Here is an 18681-nt window from a genome sequence, read left to right as displayed (position 1 = left end):
CGAGGCGTCTAATCTCTCCATATGGGACTTGGCCAGTCCGACGCCACGCATTAAAGCCGAATTGACATCGGCAGCGCCGGCTTGTTATGCGCTCGCCATAAGTCCCGATTCGAAGGTGTGCTTCTCGTGCTGTAGCGATGGCAATATAGCCGTCTGGGATCTACACAATGAAATACTGGTGCGTCAATTCCAAGGACACACTGATGGCGCCTCATGCATCGACATCAGTCCGGATGGTTCACGTCTGTGGACTGGCGGACTAGATAATACGGTGCGTTCATGGGATTTGCGTGAGGGACGGCAATTGCAGCAACACGATTTCAGTTCTCAAATATTCTCGCTGGGCTATTGTCCGACAGGTAAATGACGAAGTGGCGATAGAATTGAGACATTATTATACTCTAATCTAATTCAATAGGCGAATGGCTCGCTGTGGGTATGGAGAATTCGCATGTTGAAGTGTTGCACGCATCCAAACCAGACAAATATCAGCTGCATCTGCATGAAAGCTGTGTGCTCTCATTGCGTTTTGCCACCTGCGGCAAATGGTTCGTCTCCACTGGCAAGGATAATCTATTGAATGCCTGGCGAACACCTTATGGTGCTAGCATATTCCAGGTGAGTTCAGTTTTAATTTAGTACCCGAAATTATTACAAACATTGACATGCATTTATGCTAAACAAACATGCCCTTTTTTCTTACTCACATCTACAGTCGAAAGAAACTTCATCCGTACTTAGCTGCGACATATCAACCGATGACAAATACATAGTGACGGGCTCCGGCGACAAAAAAGCAACGGTTTACGAAGTTATTTACTAATAAGTTTTCTTTTGTAAAAGTTTGCTATCATCTAAAGAAGAATAAGGAGAAAAAGAACGCAATGTTTTCTTATGTGCAAACATTTAAATATCCACACTGCTACATACATACACTAACACACACATATACATGCAAATGAGCCTACGCAAATAAGTTGCATAAAAAATGCAAAATGTGTGTGAGTGCAACGTGAATGCAAATGCCGTTGCGAAAGGGCAAAAGAACACAAAAATAATTCGCACTCTACATAGTGGCTTCGATAGGACTCGAGAGAAGCAAAGTCAGGCAAAATAAGAATAAGAAAAACAGAAAAAATCACTTGATTAGTAGGAGTACTAAAGCACAGGAAATTTCGGGCATAAAAAAATATATTGATATAATAAACGGACATACACATGGAGAGAGCATGGAGAGATGTAGCTGAACTTAAAGAGCAAACAGTGGTTTAAGCAAAGGAGGATAACAAAAGATAAAAGAAAACGAAGAAACACGAGTTATATTTGAAAATATATAATTATAAATAATAAAATAAACAAATTGTAGATTATAAGTAGCTGTAAGTAAACTAAAGTTAAAGAGACAAGAGAAAAACATAAAAATAAACGAAAAAACTAAGCATACAAACGCGCAGCAAGAGTAAAGCAGAAATTAAATTAAATATATTGAAAAGAAACAAAAAATATATAGCAACATCTTAGATTAAGCAGACGAAGAATAAAGAAGTATGAATGTAGCTGCCTGAAGAGTGCAGCTCCGAGAGCAGTTAAACTTATCTTGTTTGTAATGAGCTCGGCTTTTAAGTGAGCCACGTGGTGGAGGCGGAGTTAAGTAGAGATCAACGCTAGTGTCTAATCGAGCGCGCCGCCAACTAAGAAAAGGGCTACCCAAAATTTTTATACTATATTTACTTATTGCTGTTGCTCACAGTAGGGTGGCGTTGGCACACAGCTACTACAACGACCACTGCAATGAATGCCACTACCAATACAACAATAACAACAAAAGGAGCAATCAACTTGAAACATTTTATTATCACATATTTTATTGAAGTATGTATAATTATGCAAATTACTAAAGGAATGTTAAGAAAAAGCAACAAACAAACAAAAAAAAAACGAGAAACACAAACGAAAAATTATACATATGTATATTATTTTAAATTTCTTATGTTCAGGGATTTTAATTGCACTTTTATTGCCTATGTGTTTGGTTCTTGTAACAAAACATTTCTTTCACTCAGTTATGAGCTGCATGCGTTTAGATACATACATATCGTTACCTGAAATGCAAAAAGACCTAACAAACATCACCGTTGAAATGGAAAAAGTCGATAACTAATAAAAAGTTCCAAATTCCCTTTTTGATTTATATGATGGATTTCATCCAATTACAACTCCCCACATCATTTTCTAAAAAAAAAAAAAAATATTAGTCGAGACTTTTTCCATTTCTTTTACGATGTNTAAACATCACCGTTGAAATGGAAAAAGTCGATAACTAATAAAAAGTTCCAAATTCCCTTTTTGATTTATATGATGGATTTCATCGAATTACAACTCCCCACAACATTTTCTAAAAAAAAAAAAAATATTAGTCGAGACTTTTTCCATTTCTTTTACGATGTTGTTACGCCTTTTTGCATTTCAGGTGACGATATATATGCAGGTATTTTCTTATACATGGAACAACCTAATTTCCAACGGCACTTCGCTTTGTTACGTGTGCGGCCTGTTTGTAAAGAACGTTGACTTAATGCGGTCTGATTCAGCGCCCGAAACTCTTCGTTTGCTTCTTCGCAACATACTTTCATAGAAAATAGCCGGCGGCCATGCCAATCAGCAATTTACCTCATCGTTGCTCAGCCGCGTCATTATTTGATGTTTATTTAGTAACTGTAATTTTTCAGTTATGCATTTTTTATTTCAAATGGGTTTTCAAATGTCTTGCTTTGAAAAATCTAACATCTTACTTTTGCTACTATTCGAAATGGCCACAATCTCCTCCACTACAAATGTTTATATTTTTGTTTTCCTTTTTTGTGCTTAGAGTTTTTTTGTTGTATATTTTTGTATACATTTTTTCATTCCTTCGTATATAAACGCTTAATGACTAATGTTAATTACTTATTTTTTTTGCCCATTTTAAGGCGCATTGATATTTTATTTTACTTTTAGTTTTTATCGTATATTTTCTTGTGTAATATTAAGTGCGTACGATTGTGCATGATAAGAAAATTAATAAAAACAAGAAAGAACTTAAACTTTAAATTAATTAAATTTGTAGTTAAAAGTAAAACGTAATATACACAAATGAAATAAGTATGTACGTTTTATGCGCGTAGTAGTTGGAAGAAAAGAATTTAACAACAGATAGTGAAAATCAAATGCGGTTGTGGGGTGCGAAAATGAAAAAAATGATTGCAAAAATAAAGGATCCTAAGAATTTGATTTTGAACAAAACCTGTGTTAGCTATCGACGTACATGCATACATACAAATGTACACTCGCATCATCCCCGCCACGCTTAAACCGCTTGACATCTTCCCAATCACTCTCCATCACCTCCTTCCCACCATCACGCATACATTTCTTCAGCTGTTCGTTTTGCTCATAAATGTTTTTTTTTTGTAGTTTTTTTTTTTGTAGTTTTTTTTTTAGCTTATTGTTCTTCCTAGCTTCCATACATACATACATATTACACACACACACGCAAACGCATTGAAATATAAATAAATTTATATAAATATAAATACTTATATATAGTAATTAAAATTTGATTAATAAGAAATAAAGCTTATTCATTATGTAATTAAGTAACGCAATTACATTTGCACACAAAACAAGAAAAATAATGTAAAATCGGCGAGTGCGAAGCGTAAATTTAATTGAAATATATAATAAATAAAAAGGATATATATATAAATACATATATAAATAATTGACTAAACAAAATCCACACANAATGTAAAATCGGCGAGTGCGAAGCGTAAATTTAATTGAAATATATAATAAATAAAAAGGATATATATATATAAATACATATATAAATAATTGACTAAACAAAATCCACACACCTGCAGACATTTTGGTTTATAGTTGCTGAGCAACTCTTGGCGGCGAGATAATTTGCAGTGAGATCAGCGAGCCCTGAACATCGTATGGCTTTGGAAAAAATAAGTTCGTTCGTTTGATGTTCGTTCGTTTTGATAGTTTGACTAGTTGCAAGCATTAGCAACATGAAAATATGTTTCAGAAGAGTGTATTTTTCGTTTTTTTAGACATCATTTGATTACCGATGAAGTGCTGCAGTCCCGTGACTGTAACCAGAACAGTCCAACGGTAAAACACCCAGTTCTGCTTAATACATATTTTTTTACCTAAAAAATCAAATAGTGAACGATCGACATTTTGCTAGNAGACATCATTTGATTACCGATGAAGTGCTGCAGTCCCGTGACTGTAACCAGACCAGTCCCAACGGTAAAACACCCAGTTCTGCTTAATATATTTTTTTACCTAAAAAATCAAATAGTGAACGATCGACATTTTGCTAGATTGCAAAAGGCAACAAGATTACATAATACGTAGAAAAAAAATATTACTTTTCGATTTACCTTGGTGGCATGGTCCAGAGTCCACCTGAAAGATGAGCTGGTCCATGTGGCGAAAATGCGCATAAATTGCAGGGATCAGATTTTGCAGTAAGAGCTTCTGGTATTTAATTGTGTTTTTGTATTTCCATATATTTACATATCAGGCCAGGACCCAAATCGGGCATTCGATATCATACGTAAGTCGAACAAAACTTGATTTCGAGACGACGGCGTTTAAGAACGACAGTTCTTCGTCATTAAATTGTATTGGGAAGAAATCAACTGCCATCGACTCTAACCGAGCAATCAATCATTCGATCACGAATGCCGCGATACGATTCTTTGGAAAACACCATCAAATAATTCGACACCCCTTGCACAACGGTTTATCGGCGTTTCTGCGAACGTACAACATTACATAAACCCGAAAAGGTTAATTTCGGATATTCCCGAAAACACCATCGCGATTTTGTCGCATTTTAACTGTCAAATGTGACGTCTTGGTTGAACAACGGTTAGTCTGGCTTTTGCAAGCGGGGTCTGGTCTTGTTCGAGTTGCAATCACAACCGCAGTGTTGAGCGAATTATTAAAGTATCAGTGTGAATTTCTAGCAACGTGTTATCATTTGGGCAGTTGCAACAGTGTTGCAAATTTTCATCCGCTGCGGCAGTAATACCTCGGAACAGGCCCTCTTATTTCAACTCTTATTTCAACTCTTATTTGCTTGTTGAAGTTCACTCCTGTTGCCTTCAATTGTTTTGAATCGGTGCTAGATACTAATCCGTTTAATGCGGTGCTTATCATTACGAGTTGTTGTAAAAGTTTTGGCGAATACGAAATAACTTGCACTGCGCAGTTTCTGCAGCTTTTCAGTAGATGCCCGGCTGAGGATCAAGAAAGCAGCGTGGTTGCATCATTGCAGTAATTATGTAGCTCAAACACACCCTGAGCCACTCCGATAGCAACTAATAACAGTGGTCTTTTTCGTTATATAGAAGTGTTTTTACACTTCTCATTTTACTTACAGCCAGAATAATGAACCTACCTAATACATACCTACTTGTATAATACAATAGGAAATTTAAAGTCTCTACAACCATATGTGCTAATTTTTTTGTCCACCACTGTACCTGTGCTAAAAACTTTGGGTGTGTTCGAGCTACGTAATAATCACGGCAATATTGAAGCCTTGTTGCTGGTGCTCAACTGAAAATCTTCAGCCTCATTGCGGGAGTCGTGCCGAATGCAAGTCGTTTTTCGAGAGTCATTGCCTAAAATTTCCACCCGACTAGTGTATTAAAACGGAAGAACTTGGCAGCACTGCATAGTTTTCGACAATTTTCGTCGTTTACTTATTTCAGCACGACAGTAGACAATGCTAATGTTGTCGAGTCGTACAATGCAGCCTAATTTACGACTTACGCAATGAGTCTGCTTCTGAAATGCTGCAGATGTTGCGCAGTAAAAACTTTTATGTTGCTTTTGATGTGCCAATGATGAGCAACTCATTGTCAAAATTTTGTTCCTCGAACGCTTGATGCCGCCCAAATTTTCGCACAGAACTCGGATGCTTTTTCATAAAAAGTAACACTGCCGCATTAATGCAGCTTGAATGCACCCTGTTATTGCAGTCCCTTTGTTCAAAATTTTCGAGCATTTCGTATAGTTCTAAGGTTTATAAATGGCCGGCATCGAAAGAGTCGAAAATTTGATAATTTTGTGCAGAAAATTATGCAAAAATCTCAGCATATTTTATTCTTGCGAAAACAAGAATAGGGGCCCGAGGGTTTTTAAGTATATAGCGACAACTTTTTGGACACTTTTCTAGCTCAACACATATTTTTTAAGTAGTAACCATAACCATCAACTATACTGCAATTTGAAAATATTTCGAATGTAATTAATTTCAATATTTTTCGAACTAAGTACTTAATTGCAAAATCGCCTTCCCGATGCATCAGCAACTGGTATTCAAACGTGTGTGTACGCAGGCGTGTGTATGGGCAACACATTTACACATCGATTAAGTTGAGCGCATATGAATGAAAACATACATACAGTACATATTATGCATGTATAAGGCAAAAATCGAAAAAAATTTAATTACAACAAAACGTGTGAAAAGGCTAAATTAATTCAATAAATACATAGTTTATATTTAAAATATATAAAAAAAAGTATATATAGGATGTATAAGAATAAAAACTGTGTACTTTTATTAAGAAAATGAAAAATAAATAAATTTTACATTCGTAAAAAGCTATAAAAAATTAAAAAAAAAAATCGCAAGCATTGAAAGTATAGCGCATTATTGTTCCACTATAAACTGACACTGCTTTAATTATACACACTGTAATTTAACTTGAAATGAACGAACGCCCCAATCAGGTGCGTTATGCGATTATTATTAGGTTTTTTTTTGCAATGTTTTGTAAACTATTTTAAAGAATACAACAGCGCATATATATAGAGTAGACATACTATATATGAAGCAAGAAAGTCATATTGAAACACGTAAGCAAAAAAGCGCAATATCAAACGATTGCTACACAACCAATAAATAAACAAATTAGATTTTTGCGCAAAAACGCAGCGGATAATTGATTATTATTGATTAATTAATATTAATTAATGTGGTTATCTATGTACATAATTATTATATAACTTAAATTAAAAAAAACTATTAATAATCATTAAAATGATAATGATAATAAAGTGGAAAAGTATATGTGTAATCAAAGTAATACGAAAAAAATGCATATCGGCGTATTTTATTTATGTATTAATTTAGAAGTTTGGGAAACGTTTAGAATACTTTAGGTTCTGTGCTTAATGTAAAAACTTTAAAACACATCTGTTTGATAGACACTCCGTTGTTTGGGCACGGGTGCCAGCTGCTTGCGCAATTGACGCTGCAATTCCAACAGCATTTCACATTTTCGTTCGCTGCCGCTTATGAGGCGGAAGTTATCAATTGCAGTAGGCAGCAGCTCCTCAAGTAGAAATAGTTTATTCTTCAGCACAAAATTAGGCTATAAAAAAGGAGACAAAAATAAGTTTGCAATGAAATATCAAAGAATATACATATGTATATGTATGCTTTAGTCTTACATCGACACTCAAGCCCGCCACCGGCTTTACGGCTTGTTGCGCCACCATTAGATCTCGTAATAGCACCTCCAAACTTGGCCATAGCACTTCACTTTTAGCCAAGTAGGCGCATTGCGCCGTCAACTGCAGATAATGCCGTGTAAACATCACTGTGGATTGTGTAAGGTTAATCCAGGTGTCGCCAGTTGTATGTGTGCGCATATCAAAGCCAAGTGCGTCTAATTCCAATAGCAAACGCTTTAGATTGCTTTTGGTTTGTAAATTGTACGGCTGCCAGCTGTCTTCACTGCGCCCAACAGTCTCTAGCAAACGCACACGAGATTCCTCAATTAAAGACTCCAGCGTGCTGCGTAAGAGGCCCTCAAGATGGTAGGAAAGGTCCAAGCCGATTTCAGTTAGCTGTAAAGGGCAAGCAGTGAGTGAAGAGAAAAGGGTAATAGTACTTTGTTTTGAAATTAGCTTGGGCTACGCACCTTTGCACACGGCTTGCGTATGCCCTCAATACACTTTGCAACAGCGTCTAGGTGTGTGCCTTTTGTAAGATAATGCTTTATTAGTTGACTGGCAAAGTACTGCAGTTCCGCATTGCACCAAACAACGAGCGCTGCAAACAGAAACAAAAACCTATAAAATAACGCTATTCATATTTATCCCAAGCACCACCTACCGCTCACACATGCCGGTTGTGGCTCGAATGCACTCAAAAATTCGCAAGCCACCTGCGTCAAGTCACAGAAGAATAACTCAGATATTTCTGCGTTATTGCGGCGCGCCTCTCGCTGTGCTGTGCGTAGCGCCATTGTGGCCACTTTAAGTAGCGTGCCACAAGCCTGTCGTGCGCGTCCTATATCGACAAGTATTTTTAGCGAACGCCGCGATGCACGCAGCGTCACCTGCAGATTGCGACAGTGACAATTGGAAAGCTCCTGAAGCAGCACATCGGTAAGTTGTGTTTCTAGTGCCTTCACCTTCTCGGCGATTTGTTTTGCATTTACAAAATTTGCATCCTTTGTTAAATATTCTTGCGTACGTTTTATGAGCGCTTGCGCATCTTCGAAATGTCTTTGTGCAATAAGTGTTTGTATTTCTTCACTGGCAATCGCAATCCATTCGGGGCCATAGTTTTCTACTTTGCCAGCTTGAGATTCAGTTGGACTGAGATCGGAGAGCAGCGACTTAGCGTCACTGGGTGAATCTTTTTGCCTGGCTTTTGGTGGCTGTGGCGCTGGACCCTTTTTGTTCGCTTTCTTTTGCTGATCAAAACGAAAGGCNACTTTGCCAGCTTGAGATTCAGTTGGACTGAGATCGGATAGCAGCGACTTAGCGTCACTGGGTGAATCTTTTTGTCTGGCTTTTGGTGGCTGAGGCGCTGGACCCTTTTTGTTCGCTTTCTTTTGCTGATCAAAACGAAAGGCTACTTCTAATTTTTCAATCCATTCCGTCTATATAGAGATTGCACATCATTGGTTAGTGCATAATGTTTATAAATATTAAATTCAATTTAAAAGTGGCATACCTTGCCTGCAGCTGTGACACTTTGAAAAATCTTTGAGCCATCTGGTGTTATTATATTTATAGCATTGCGAACGCCATCTAAATCTTTAATATTTATTACAGCAATCTTCTTGGGATCGTACTCTGTGAGAAACTCTAAGCGCCTGTAAAATGAATCTTTGTTTTAGTTGGCTGCCATTGCTCCATTTTTCTTACATACTTATCATGTTTCACTTTACATACGATTAGCACATCGTTGAATAAAAAGAAAAATACTCGCTGTATAGGCCTATAATCATTTGCATCCAGCTCAATAAGGGCACCCTCGTTTAGAAAAGTTTTGCCCTCAAGATTGCCATTGAAACCCTGCACCATTTCCTTTACAGCGCGTGTAGCATGGCTATTCTCCACTTCCTCTTGCGTAGGCTGTTCTTCACCTTCTTCATTGGGCTGGGTATTACCTGGGGTTTTCTCATCTGTAAGTGAGGCAAGTATGTTGCGCTGCTCGATAAGAATATGCGACAACTGATACATTTCGGATTCGAGATCTGGAGAAAGTGAATGTTTCAGTTAAGAATAATATTCTCATGACATGCATAATTACGAGAAATTTCCTTTGCAGTTTCGATAAATTGCATATAATTGGCGTATACAGACTTTTTCAGCGTTGCTGACGTCTGGTCGCTGTACACTTGAATGTCCTTCTTGCGCTGTTGCAAATCTGCGCCGCCAACACATTCCTTCACAAGCTGCTTGGTGTCTATAAATGAACGATTTGGTTAGGAACATGATGCATTTCTAATTCTTTGGTTAGAAGATAACTAGAAACGATTTAAAAAAAAATCTTTATTCCAAAATTAGTAACTCACATTTGTCCACACTGANACATTTCTAATTCTTTGGTTAGAAGATAACTAGAAACGATTTAAAAAAAAAAATCTTTATTCCAAAATTAGTAACTCACATTTGTCCACACTGAAGTCGGGTTTATCAAAATCCTTGATTACCTCTGCCATTTTCGGTGGATCATACAGAAATTTGTGATATATCACTTTTGGTTTAATTTAATAGGAGCTAAAAAAATTGCCAATTTTTTTTTATCTCTGCGGGCACTCCCCCAAAAAGTCTAAAAACCGGAACAGCTGATTGTGTTTTTGTTGTCGGCGGGGTTAATTAGTCAGGCAGTGTTGCTGCCATGAATACGGAAAAGAACTTAACAATTTTTTAGCGTTTAATGGCCAATTTTTCAGTGCCAGTTTAAACTTAGATTGATTAAACTGNTGCCATGAATACGGAAAAGAACTTAACAATTTTTTAGCATTTAATGGCCAATTTTTCAGTGCCAGTTTAAACTTAGATTGATTAAACTGAGTTTAAATGTTCAATTTAATTTTTATTGGCTGATCTTAGTTTAAACCAGCCGGACCAGGCGTTTAAACTTAGTTTAAACCACGGCCGTGCACTGAATAACTGGCCCTTAAACAACGTAGACCTTTACGTTATCTATAAATTTAGTAAAGTTGACAACCCCATTGTTCACAATTTACGGTCTCTCATCCGATTTGACATTTGTTTCACCTGACTACTGACATTTGTGGATGAGTAATTTTTTGTTTTTTTCGGTGTTTTTTATTTAGATTTTGTCACCTTTTCAGAGGAACACGAAAAAATACAAAGATATCCAAGATTTAAATATTTGTGCATTTACTTCAATTTAAGATTAACAAATCAAATTCCTCATCATGGATTGGCTGTTTGGAAAGAAAATCTCACCGGATGAGATGCTGCGCAAGAACCAACGCGCCCTCAATCGAGCTATGCGTGATCTGGACAGGGAGCGAATGAAAATGGAGCAGCAGGAGAAAAAGATTATTGCGGACATAAAACGTATGGCCAAGGAAGGACAAATGGACGCAGTGAAAATTATGGCCAAGGATTTGGTACGCACACGGCGTTATGTGAAAAAGTTCATGCTGATGAAGGCCAACATACAAGCCGTTTCGCTGAAGATACAAACTTTGAAGTCCCAGAATACAATGGCGCAAGCGATGCGCGGTAAGTAGCAATCAATGGCTGCATGTGATGACGACATTGCCAAATTTTATAATGAGACAAAAATATCAAACGTTTTGTTTTGCTTTTACAATGATAGGCGTTACGAAGGCGATGCAAAATATGAATCGCCAAATGAATCTCCCACAAATTCAAAAAATATTGCATGAATTCGAAAAGCAATCCGAGATCATGGATATGAAAGAGGAAATGATTAACGAAGCTATGGACGATGCAATGGAGGATGAAGGTGATGAAGAGGAGACTGACGCAGTGGTTGCACAAGTGCTTGACGAACTTGGCTTGCAATTGGGCGAACAATTGGGAGACTTACCAACTGCCTCTGGCTCGCTGTCTATTGCAGGTGGTGTAAAGAATACACCAGCTGCAGTGACAGCCGGCGGTGTGGGTGGGGGCGGCGGAGGAAATGGTAATGGTGGCAACGGTGGTGGCGCTGCAGCTGCTGGGGGAAGTGGTGCTTCGTCACCAGTGTCTGATGCGGACGCCGACTTGCAGGCGCGTTTGGATAAACTTCGACGAGACTAGGGCTGGGATGCACCCCATTTAAGATGAGACCGCTTCTTACACTGGTTGCTTGCGCTTTGCTACACATTTTAAATATTTTTTCTATTAAAATATGATTTTGATTTTTTTTTGTTTGAGAATACACGAGCTATTTGTCCTGTCATATGGTATTACAAACACGAAGTTAGCAAAGGGCGAATTGCATTGTAGGAATGTATGCCTGTACAAGTATTTGAGCCCGCATATGAGAAAGAGCAATTGTAATTTGAAATATAATAAATAACATTTATGTTTTACTTATTTATAAATTACTATTTCTATGTACAAAAAAAAAGAACAACTGACAATAATCTAGTAACTCATTCAAAAACCGATCCAATTTGAATTATATATACGTATGTATATACATACATTGCTCCTTTCATGACTAAACCTGGAGTATAGATGGGTACTAATTGGCAAATTAAGTATTCAAGTAGGCCGCTTAAGGTTTATCACTGCACTTTCTATCTACCGTAATGCTAGTTCCAAGTGAAAATGAGCGGAAATATATTTGTTGATACAAGTGTTTTAAGCAACATCAATTACGATGGTATGTATTTACTATAAACATGCATTTACTTAGGTATAAGTATACTTCTTCGTAACCCACATGTAACCTTAATTAAGATGCTTGCTGAGTAAACTTTTTTTATTTAAACGCGCAGTCTTGTGTACTCTTATCTTTGACTGCGTAATAGAGATGTATGTACATACATACTTACTACATATGTGTACATACATATGGTCGTTTAAAGTACAAAAGTTTGCGTTTATAGTTGAGTTCGTCTGAAAATCCACCCTTTCAGATTATTTTTTCGTATATTTTATAATTTTTAAGTACATACTTACTGATATGTGATTTGCAAATATTGCTTTTGCCTTTTATCTACGGCTTTGCCCTATTATCAAAAACTTTAAGTAGATACATATGTATTTACTTTTCATGAAATTTATTTGCGTGTCTTAAGCCAAATTCATACATTTCATTTTTAAATTGCCCTCAAACTGACCTCAACGTACTGACATCATAGGTGAACCACCAATGAATGAATATATATATTAAATATATTAAATTTAAACNGTAAGTAGATACATACGTATTTACTTTTCATGAAATTTATTTGCGTGTCTTAAGCCAAATTTCATACATTTCATTTTAAAATTGCCCTCAAACTGACCTCAGTGTACTGACATCATGGGTGAACCACCAATGAATGAATATATATATTAAATATATTAAATTTAAACATGGTCAACAAATACACAGAAAGTTAATATTGTAGCCACACACTTAACTCTGTACATTTTTATAACATTTTGCTAGCATTCGTAAAACTTTCATATCGTATATACCTAGTACACACATGTATGTAGTGTTTGTATAATTAAGTATTTTATTTTCTAATATCCATTTTAAAATAAGTTAATGATCTTTTGAAACGATTTTCGCATCNTTTGTGTTAAATACTTTTTTATAACATTTTGCTAGCATTCGTAAAACTTTCATATCGTATATACCTAGTACACACATGTATGTAGTGTTTGTATAATTAAGTATTTTATTTTCTAATATCCATTTTAAAATAAGTTAATGATCTTTTGAAACGATTTTCGCATCATTATACCGCCATATTATAACGCCAGGTAGCGTAGTTCATTAAATTACTACAAGTAGCTTTACTTGAAACCAGCAGCTGCAAATACTTCTTCAACTTGCTTAAATACTTCATTAGCTATTGGACTAGCATCGATTTTTTTCACTTTTCCTAATTGTTCGAAATGTTTGATAATTGGCAATGAATCATTGTTGTACGTTTGTATGCGCTTCTTTAAGCTCTCCAAGTTATCATCACTGCGACCAGAACCACTTTGACCTCGCGACAAGCAACGTTCCACGCACTTATCTTCACCACAATCGAAGAATAAGACAAATTGAAAATCTACTTTATCGCCCATCTGTCGTGTCCAACCATCCAGATTATCTTGATTACGTGGAAAACCATCAATAAGGAATTTTTGTTGGCCAGAGTTCTGCATCGCTTTCTCGAGCAGTGAGCATGTCACTTCAACGGGTACAATTTTACCATTGCGTATGTAGTCTTCAATTAGNCGTTGGCCAGAGTTCTGCATCGCTTTCTCGAGCAGCGAGCATGTCACTTCAACGGGCACAATTTTACCATTGCGTATGTAGTCTTCAATTAGCGTACCATATTCAGAACCCTGACGAGCACGTTCCTCCCGTAATAAATCGCCCGCAGAGAGATGTACAAATTGGTAACGCTCTACAATTTTGGAGCATTGCGTTCCTTTACCAGCACCGGGACCACCCAATACAAAAACGATTTGCGGCTTCTGTTCTGCTGGCATTTTGCGTTGATTTAATTTGGCGTTGGAACAGTGTGCAACTACTTTGTTGTTTAATAAATGTACAACTGATTTGTTATAAAACCGCGTAGGTACTAGTAATTGCTGCTGTGTTGCGATAATTTGACGGCAGGTGGATAAGGCTGTTGGATAATTGAACTTGGACAGGTCACGCTGCAAATAAGTGCCACCACATCTAAATGCTGCGCCAAGCATCAAATTGGTTTACCTGTATACGTATACTGAAAGTGGTTGATTTTACCCTTCGTTTATATTTCCTCCTATAAAATGTTTCATCAGCTGTCTGGTGCGCGGACTTTTCGACTTTTGGGCTTATTTAGTTATTTGTGGTGTGCGGAATGGGCAATGTGTAGCTTCGACAATCACGTTCTCCCACTTTCTCAGCTACGCAAGTGATTTAAAATAAACAAGTGACAAATTTTAAATGATATATATATCTCACTCTCGCACATTTCCGGTGGGAAAAATGCAGTTTAAAAAAAGACGGTGCATCTCTGCGATCAAAGTGCAATAAATAACAACAAGACTGGTTTTTAATTGATTATTCTATTAAACAAGATTTATGAAACAGTGGAGTATATTTGTTTTGCGGTTCTGCTGATAAGTGAAATATTTATAATCTAAATTTTGTGGTGGATACATTTCTACCCATCGTCTACAGGGTGCCTCAGATGGTAGGAAAATCTAACTGAAATAAGTGTGGTTTTGTTTTGATGATGCATTTTCGAACGTCTCTTTCCCCAATTAATTTAGCTCATTCGGCATTTGTTTGTTTTACAATTTGATCTACATATCGCACGTCTAATAATATAGAGATGTAATACCTTAAAATTTACGTTTTTGGAGATTTTATTATGCAATGATCAGTCTAATAGATATCCAAACTTTCCAAATATGGCAAAGATATGTGTCTTTCCTATCTCTTTTTGTATACCAACTGTATGAATTGATACAACTTTGATTGTATTTTCCCACAAAATTTAAAATAATTCGTTATATATTATTAAACGTGCGCTATATACAGGTCTACTTTGTTTATTTACTGTATTTTAATTTTAAATTATGAACAAATTGTTTGCAACGTAAACGAAAAAATTATTTAAAACGCGGCAGAAATAAAATTTTGTTTATGAGCATGTATGTATGTTTGTCCGCAAATAAGTACCCCTAATCCAGCTTTCCAATAAAGGCACATGATAGAATTGTTGCAGCTACCAGTAGTATGTATTAGATCACACATCACAGCACATATTCTTTGACCTCGTAATTAAATATTTTTACTTTGAAACATACATCATATATATTATTGGTTCTTAGTACAGCATAATTCTTTCTTGATATTTAATATTTGTCATAATTTTCGTCTACTATTCTTATAGTACTATCGCACAAATGCTGGGAGCAGGGTGGCAAATGTCAGATAACCAGTATGTCCTGGTAGCGTTGGAGGCGTTGAACACGTAAGCAATTTCTTCGTTTCTTTAGGCGTTTTAGCGGGTCCGGTTTTTTCATTAGCTGTATCAGTGTTGGGCTCATCCGCTTTCTGAGAAACGGGCTTCTGTAAGAAATTTGTAAAAATATATCTATGTAGGTGATGAATGTGCATAAGTTGGACTACCTTATGTTTAAGGAACTCTAAATCCAGTACTGGAATTGTTCTGGTTTTAACAATATGCTCCTGTTGCAGTACTTCCAATGATCGAATCTCTGTAAAACCATGCTCTTGTAGAGCAATGCAACACCGTTGCGACTGTTCAATACAAGGCGAAAAAGAGCAAAACCGTCCACCTACAGCAGCATCAATTAAAATTTGAGTTTAAAAGATAATAAATCGCATTTCAACGTACCCTCTGCCTTTAGTGTTTTCGCAGCAAAAGGTACGGCTAGTTGTGGGGCTGGCAAGTCCAAAAATACTGCATCCGCTTTTCCTTCCAATTCATTGCCGAAACCCAATTGACATACATCACGATGATAAACACTAACGAATTCACCTAAGCCATGTTGCTCAAATTCTTCCCGTGCTTGTTGTACTCGCGCTTCATGGAAATCAAATGTGTGTAAATGGCCATGTGGTTTTATGGCACGCAAGAAGTAATGCGACAGCGAAGCAGAACCTGTACCTGATTCGACAATCACCGAACCAGGACGTACCTCAAGTTGAAAAAGTATCATACTAATATCAGGTGTATAAATGATTTGTGTCCGATGTGGTAATGTTTGTGTCCATAGTTCTGGATTTGGTTGCAATACATAAGCCCAGCCTTTGGATAGTTCCACTCGACTGCCATAGGCGACTCCAATTAAGTTTCGCACTTTTAATGCACCGTATGACGTTTGGAATATCTACATAAATAAAAGGTTGTTTATCATTTGAGAGGAAAATAAATATCGAAACGCTTACATATTCAATTGTTTCGCCTTTCTTGTTTACTATGGTTGGAGTCGCTTGGATTGCATGCATTGAATTAACAGTAAGGTAGAGTATCACTGTGTCACCCTCTTCAATTATGTCTTTTGGCTTCAGAAAACTCATTTTAGCATTAATTACAAAAAAATAAATCGTTTAGCAAATTTTATACAGAAGCACGCCGTTTAGAATTTGTAAACAAACAATTTGACATTTGTTCGCCGGCAGGCGGGCCGGCAGCAGTGTTGCTGTTGCACGACTAAAGGGGCAATTTGACCCTTTTTCAAGCGCCAATACCCTTTAGCCCGACGTTTAGAAAATTATGGTTTTTGACCATTTTTCAAGATTATGAGCGACTTTTGCCCCTTTTCAAAGAGTTTTTTAGGAAATGTTAGTAAAGAAAAGCAAAACTAATATGGTGGCCCTTATTTTCGTCAATGATCCCTTTTTGCGACTTTATAAAAATTCGAAACGGCAACACCGGCCAACAGTTATCGGATGTTTCGTGCCTGACAAATTGACGGGTGACACAGATGATCTGAAAATAATGTATTTTTAAGGCTTTTTAGAAAAAAAAAAATAGCATGAATTGCATAACAATTATTATTCGGTTGTTATACTTTATCACAAGATGATGGTTTTGAGAAAAACCAACTCTTCTTATACACATCCACAAAACTTTGTGAAAAAAGGTATGACAGTAAAAAATGTTTGACAAATTAATTTGTTTACATTTGTGAAGTGATGAAAAATATTTCCTCTTCACGTTTTCACAGAATAGGAATTGACCCCCTGGTTTTAATTTCATATGTGGTATGTTATGTAATGTTATGTTGTATCATGTTATGTTAAGCTATGCTATGTTATCTATGCTATGCTATGCTATGTTAGTTATGTTTTGTTACGTCATTTCAAATTAATTTTAATAAACGAAAGACTTGAGCAACAAACTTGACAAATGATGTACACACATCAGTACACACGTATGTAAGCAAATGTGAACATCTACATGCTTACATACAAAACGCGCGAAAAAGAATTGTAAATCATAAGTATGAAAATGAAGCCAAAATACGGCGTAAATGTACTAACATAAAAAAAAGTAGAATTCCCAGCAATAATCAAAACTAAATTGTTGCTCGTTTGTCAGTTGATTAAGCAACGGGATAAAAATCTTGATATTCCGGCCGCAAACGAAGCCGCAGCCGCAGTTGTAGACGTCATTGATGCTATGACCACAACTGACGCTACATACAAACATATGTATGTACATGTGCACACATGAGCAGTTGTGTAACTTGTAGCTGCCGCAACTTGTGGCAAGTAGAAAAATCTCTCATGGCATACAAGTGATGTGTGTGGAAAGTGCGCACCGCTGCTTGACCGCCGCCTGTACTACGGCTGGTGTGCACTCGGGATGCCGCAACGGTGATGCACCGATATAGCTGAAGTACTGACTGACTGACTGCCTCACTGACTGCTATGCAAGTTGAAGGACCGACTACTGTCAGCAACAACCTCTTCGATGGCTGCAGTGTTGGTTGAATTGACTGTTGGACGGTTTGACAAAGCAGCTGCTGGGTTGACTGACTGACAGCCGCTGCTGATGATTTTTTGATGACTGTTGTTGTGCTTGTTGCTAGTTTTAAGGTTTTTTACCGATTTTTATTTTTTTTTGATATGTCCAATGCGCGTCACTGGAAAATTCTACATAATCAACACTTAATGTGCGTGGAGAAATAATAAAAAAAAACGTTAGAAAAAGTGTCCAGCGCATTCTATATATATGCATACAGACATACATACATATGTACATATATACTTACCACAAAATATTGGCCGCAGTCACAACGAAGCTCAGTGCCTGCAATGAGTGGAGATTGGCCACTGATCACGGCATTTATAGATCGAGGGTTGTGGTAAGTGGTGGCTGACCAGTTCGCCCCATAACCTGACCATATAACCTGAACCCTAGCTGACCCAACGCATTAGGCCTTATGACGGCTGTGACTGCGTCCTTAGCGCTTACACTCCTCCTACTATGTAGTGACTCCAACTCAAATGGTGGAGTCTCGACTTTTTGCGCCATATAACTAGAAGCCAACACAAACGACTCCTCTTTCTACTTCCCAAGGTGACAACTGCAAGATGTCACCAAACTTTGCGTGAATAACTGGCGGAACATAGAAAAGAAAAGAGGCAAATGGCGAAGTTTTTTAGTCTCGGCCAAGACCGGGTGTGAATTAAAG

The 18681-nt window shown here is 37.0% G+C and overlaps 5 protein-coding genes and 1 long non-coding RNA gene across 22 annotated transcripts in view; 3 read left to right on the top strand and 3 right to left on the bottom strand.

Annotated features, from left to right (window-relative positions):
- gro (TLE family member transcriptional corepressor groucho) overlaps positions 1-1930 on the top strand; it is a 33735-nt gene extending 31805 nt beyond the window's left edge. For all 14 annotated transcript variants that reach the window (XM_017612819.1, XM_017612822.1, XM_017612817.1 and 11 more), the window contains one exon: positions 716-1930. In XM_017612819.1, coding sequence (XP_017468308.1) covers positions 716-823 — 108 coding nt within the window. In that variant the 3' untranslated portion in view covers positions 824-1930. The remainder of the gene's footprint in view (positions 1-715) is intronic.
- Positions 1931-7177: 5247 nt separating this feature from the next.
- On the bottom strand, positions 7178-10207 carry Exo84 (exocyst complex component Exo84). 3 transcript variants are annotated; one of them, XM_017612806.1, is made up of 9 exons: positions 9986-10207; positions 9626-9781; positions 9242-9569; positions 9044-9185; positions 8800-8969; positions 8195-8658; positions 8001-8131; positions 7528-7926; positions 7178-7448 (listed from the first exon to the last, which is right to left on the bottom strand). In XM_017612806.1, the coding sequence occupies exons 1-9, from the start codon at positions 10035-10037 to the stop codon at positions 7260-7262; spliced, it is 2031 nt and encodes a 676-aa protein (XP_017468295.1). In that variant the 5' UTR covers positions 10038-10207; the 3' UTR covers positions 7178-7259. The 3 variants fall into 3 exon arrangements, with proteins under 3 accessions (XP_017468295.1, XP_017468297.1, XP_017468296.1); XM_017612808.1 differs by having other exon boundaries at positions 8195-8774; positions 8880-8969; XM_017612807.1 differs by having other exon boundaries at positions 8195-8758; positions 8903-8969.
- Positions 10208-10604: 397 nt separating this feature from the next.
- On the top strand, positions 10605-11898 carry Vps2 (vacuolar protein sorting 2). Its single transcript, XM_017612805.1, has 2 exons — positions 10605-11076; positions 11174-11898. The coding sequence occupies exons 1-2, from the start codon at positions 10764-10766 to the stop codon at positions 11617-11619; spliced, it is 759 nt and encodes a 252-aa protein (XP_017468294.1). The 5' UTR covers positions 10605-10763; the 3' UTR covers positions 11620-11898.
- Positions 11899-12740: 842 nt separating this feature from the next.
- On the bottom strand, positions 12741-14371 carry Cmpk (cytidine/uridine monophosphate kinase Dak1). 2 transcript variants are annotated; one of them, XM_017612804.1, is made up of 3 exons: positions 13818-14371; positions 13095-13724; positions 12741-12941 (listed from the first exon to the last, which is right to left on the bottom strand). In XM_017612804.1, the coding sequence occupies exons 1-2, from the start codon at positions 14218-14220 to the stop codon at positions 13318-13320; spliced, it is 810 nt and encodes a 269-aa protein (XP_017468293.1). In that variant the 5' UTR covers positions 14221-14371; the 3' UTR covers positions 12741-12941; positions 13095-13317. The 2 variants fall into 2 exon arrangements, with proteins under 2 accessions (XP_017468293.1, XP_017468292.1); XM_017612803.1 differs by having other exon boundaries at positions 13095-13734; positions 13828-14363.
- Positions 14372-14421: 50 nt separating this feature from the next.
- LOC108360502 (uncharacterized) lies at positions 14422-15694 on the top strand. Its single transcript, XR_001847120.1, has 3 exons — positions 14422-14699; positions 15405-15485; positions 15617-15694. It is a non-coding gene; the product is annotated as an uncharacterized LOC108360502 (long non-coding RNA).
- Positions 15298-16677, bottom strand: Trmt61 (tRNA methyltransferase 61). The gene is made up of 4 exons (XM_017612801.1): positions 16427-16677; positions 15873-16368; positions 15644-15813; positions 15298-15583 (listed from the first exon to the last, which is right to left on the bottom strand). The coding sequence occupies exons 1-4, from the start codon at positions 16556-16558 to the stop codon at positions 15407-15409; spliced, it is 975 nt and encodes a 324-aa protein (XP_017468290.1). The 5' UTR covers positions 16559-16677; the 3' UTR covers positions 15298-15406.
- Positions 16678-18681: the final 2004 nt, after the last annotated feature.

Source organism: Rhagoletis zephyria, unplaced genomic scaffold (genome assembly GCF_001687245.7).
Source record: "Rhagoletis zephyria isolate East Lansing unplaced genomic scaffold, Rhagoletis_zephyria_1.1 Rzeph_scaffold_00581, whole genome shotgun sequence".
In the NCBI taxonomy this organism is placed as follows: Eukaryota; Metazoa; Arthropoda; class Insecta; order Diptera; family Tephritidae; genus Rhagoletis; species Rhagoletis zephyria.
This window is presented reverse-complemented; position numbering and strand designations above follow the sequence as displayed.

What these genes read in the sequence shown, in the direction of transcription:
- Exo84 (XM_017612808.1), bottom strand. Translation starts at nt 10,037, where the DNA reads ATGGCAGAGGTAATCAAGGATTTTGATAAACCCGACTTCAGTGTGGAC. An exon ending in CGACTTCAGTGTGGACAAAT is followed by an intron (nt 9,782 to 9,985) that starts GTGAGTTACTAA and finishes GTTCATTTATAG; the next exon opens with ACACCAAGCAGCTTGTGAAG. An exon ending in TGTAAAGTGAAACATGATAA is followed by an intron (nt 9,186 to 9,241) that starts GTATGTAAGAAA and finishes TTCATTTTACAG; the next exon opens with GCGCTTAGAGTTTCTCACAG.
- Vps2 (XM_017612805.1), top strand. Translation starts at nt 10,764, where the DNA reads ATGGATTGGCTGTTTGGAAAGAAAATCTCACCGGATGAGATGCTGCGC. An exon ending in AATGGCGCAAGCGATGCGCG is followed by an intron (nt 11,077 to 11,173) that starts GTAAGTAGCAAT and finishes TTACAATGATAG; the next exon opens with GCGTTACGAAGGCGATGCAA.
- Cmpk (XM_017612804.1), bottom strand. Translation starts at nt 14,220, where the DNA reads ATGCTTGGCGCAGCATTTAGATGTGGTGGCACTTATTTGCAGCGTGAC. An exon ending in TGAAGACTACATACGCAATG is followed by an intron (nt 13,725 to 13,817) that starts GTAAAATTGTGC and finishes ACATACGCAATG; the next exon opens with GTAAAATTGTACCCGTTGAA.
- Trmt61 (XM_017612801.1), bottom strand. Translation starts at nt 16,558, where the DNA reads ATGAGTTTTCTGAAGCCAAAAGACATAATTGAAGAGGGTGACACAGTG. An exon ending in AAGGCGAAACAATTGAATAT is followed by an intron (nt 16,369 to 16,426) that starts GTAAGCGTTTCG and finishes TTATTTATGTAG; the next exon opens with ATATTCCAAACGTCATACGG. An exon ending in GAAAACACTAAAGGCAGAGG is followed by an intron (nt 15,814 to 15,872) that starts GTACGTTGAAAT and finishes ATGCTGCTGTAG; the next exon opens with GTGGACGGTTTTGCTCTTTT.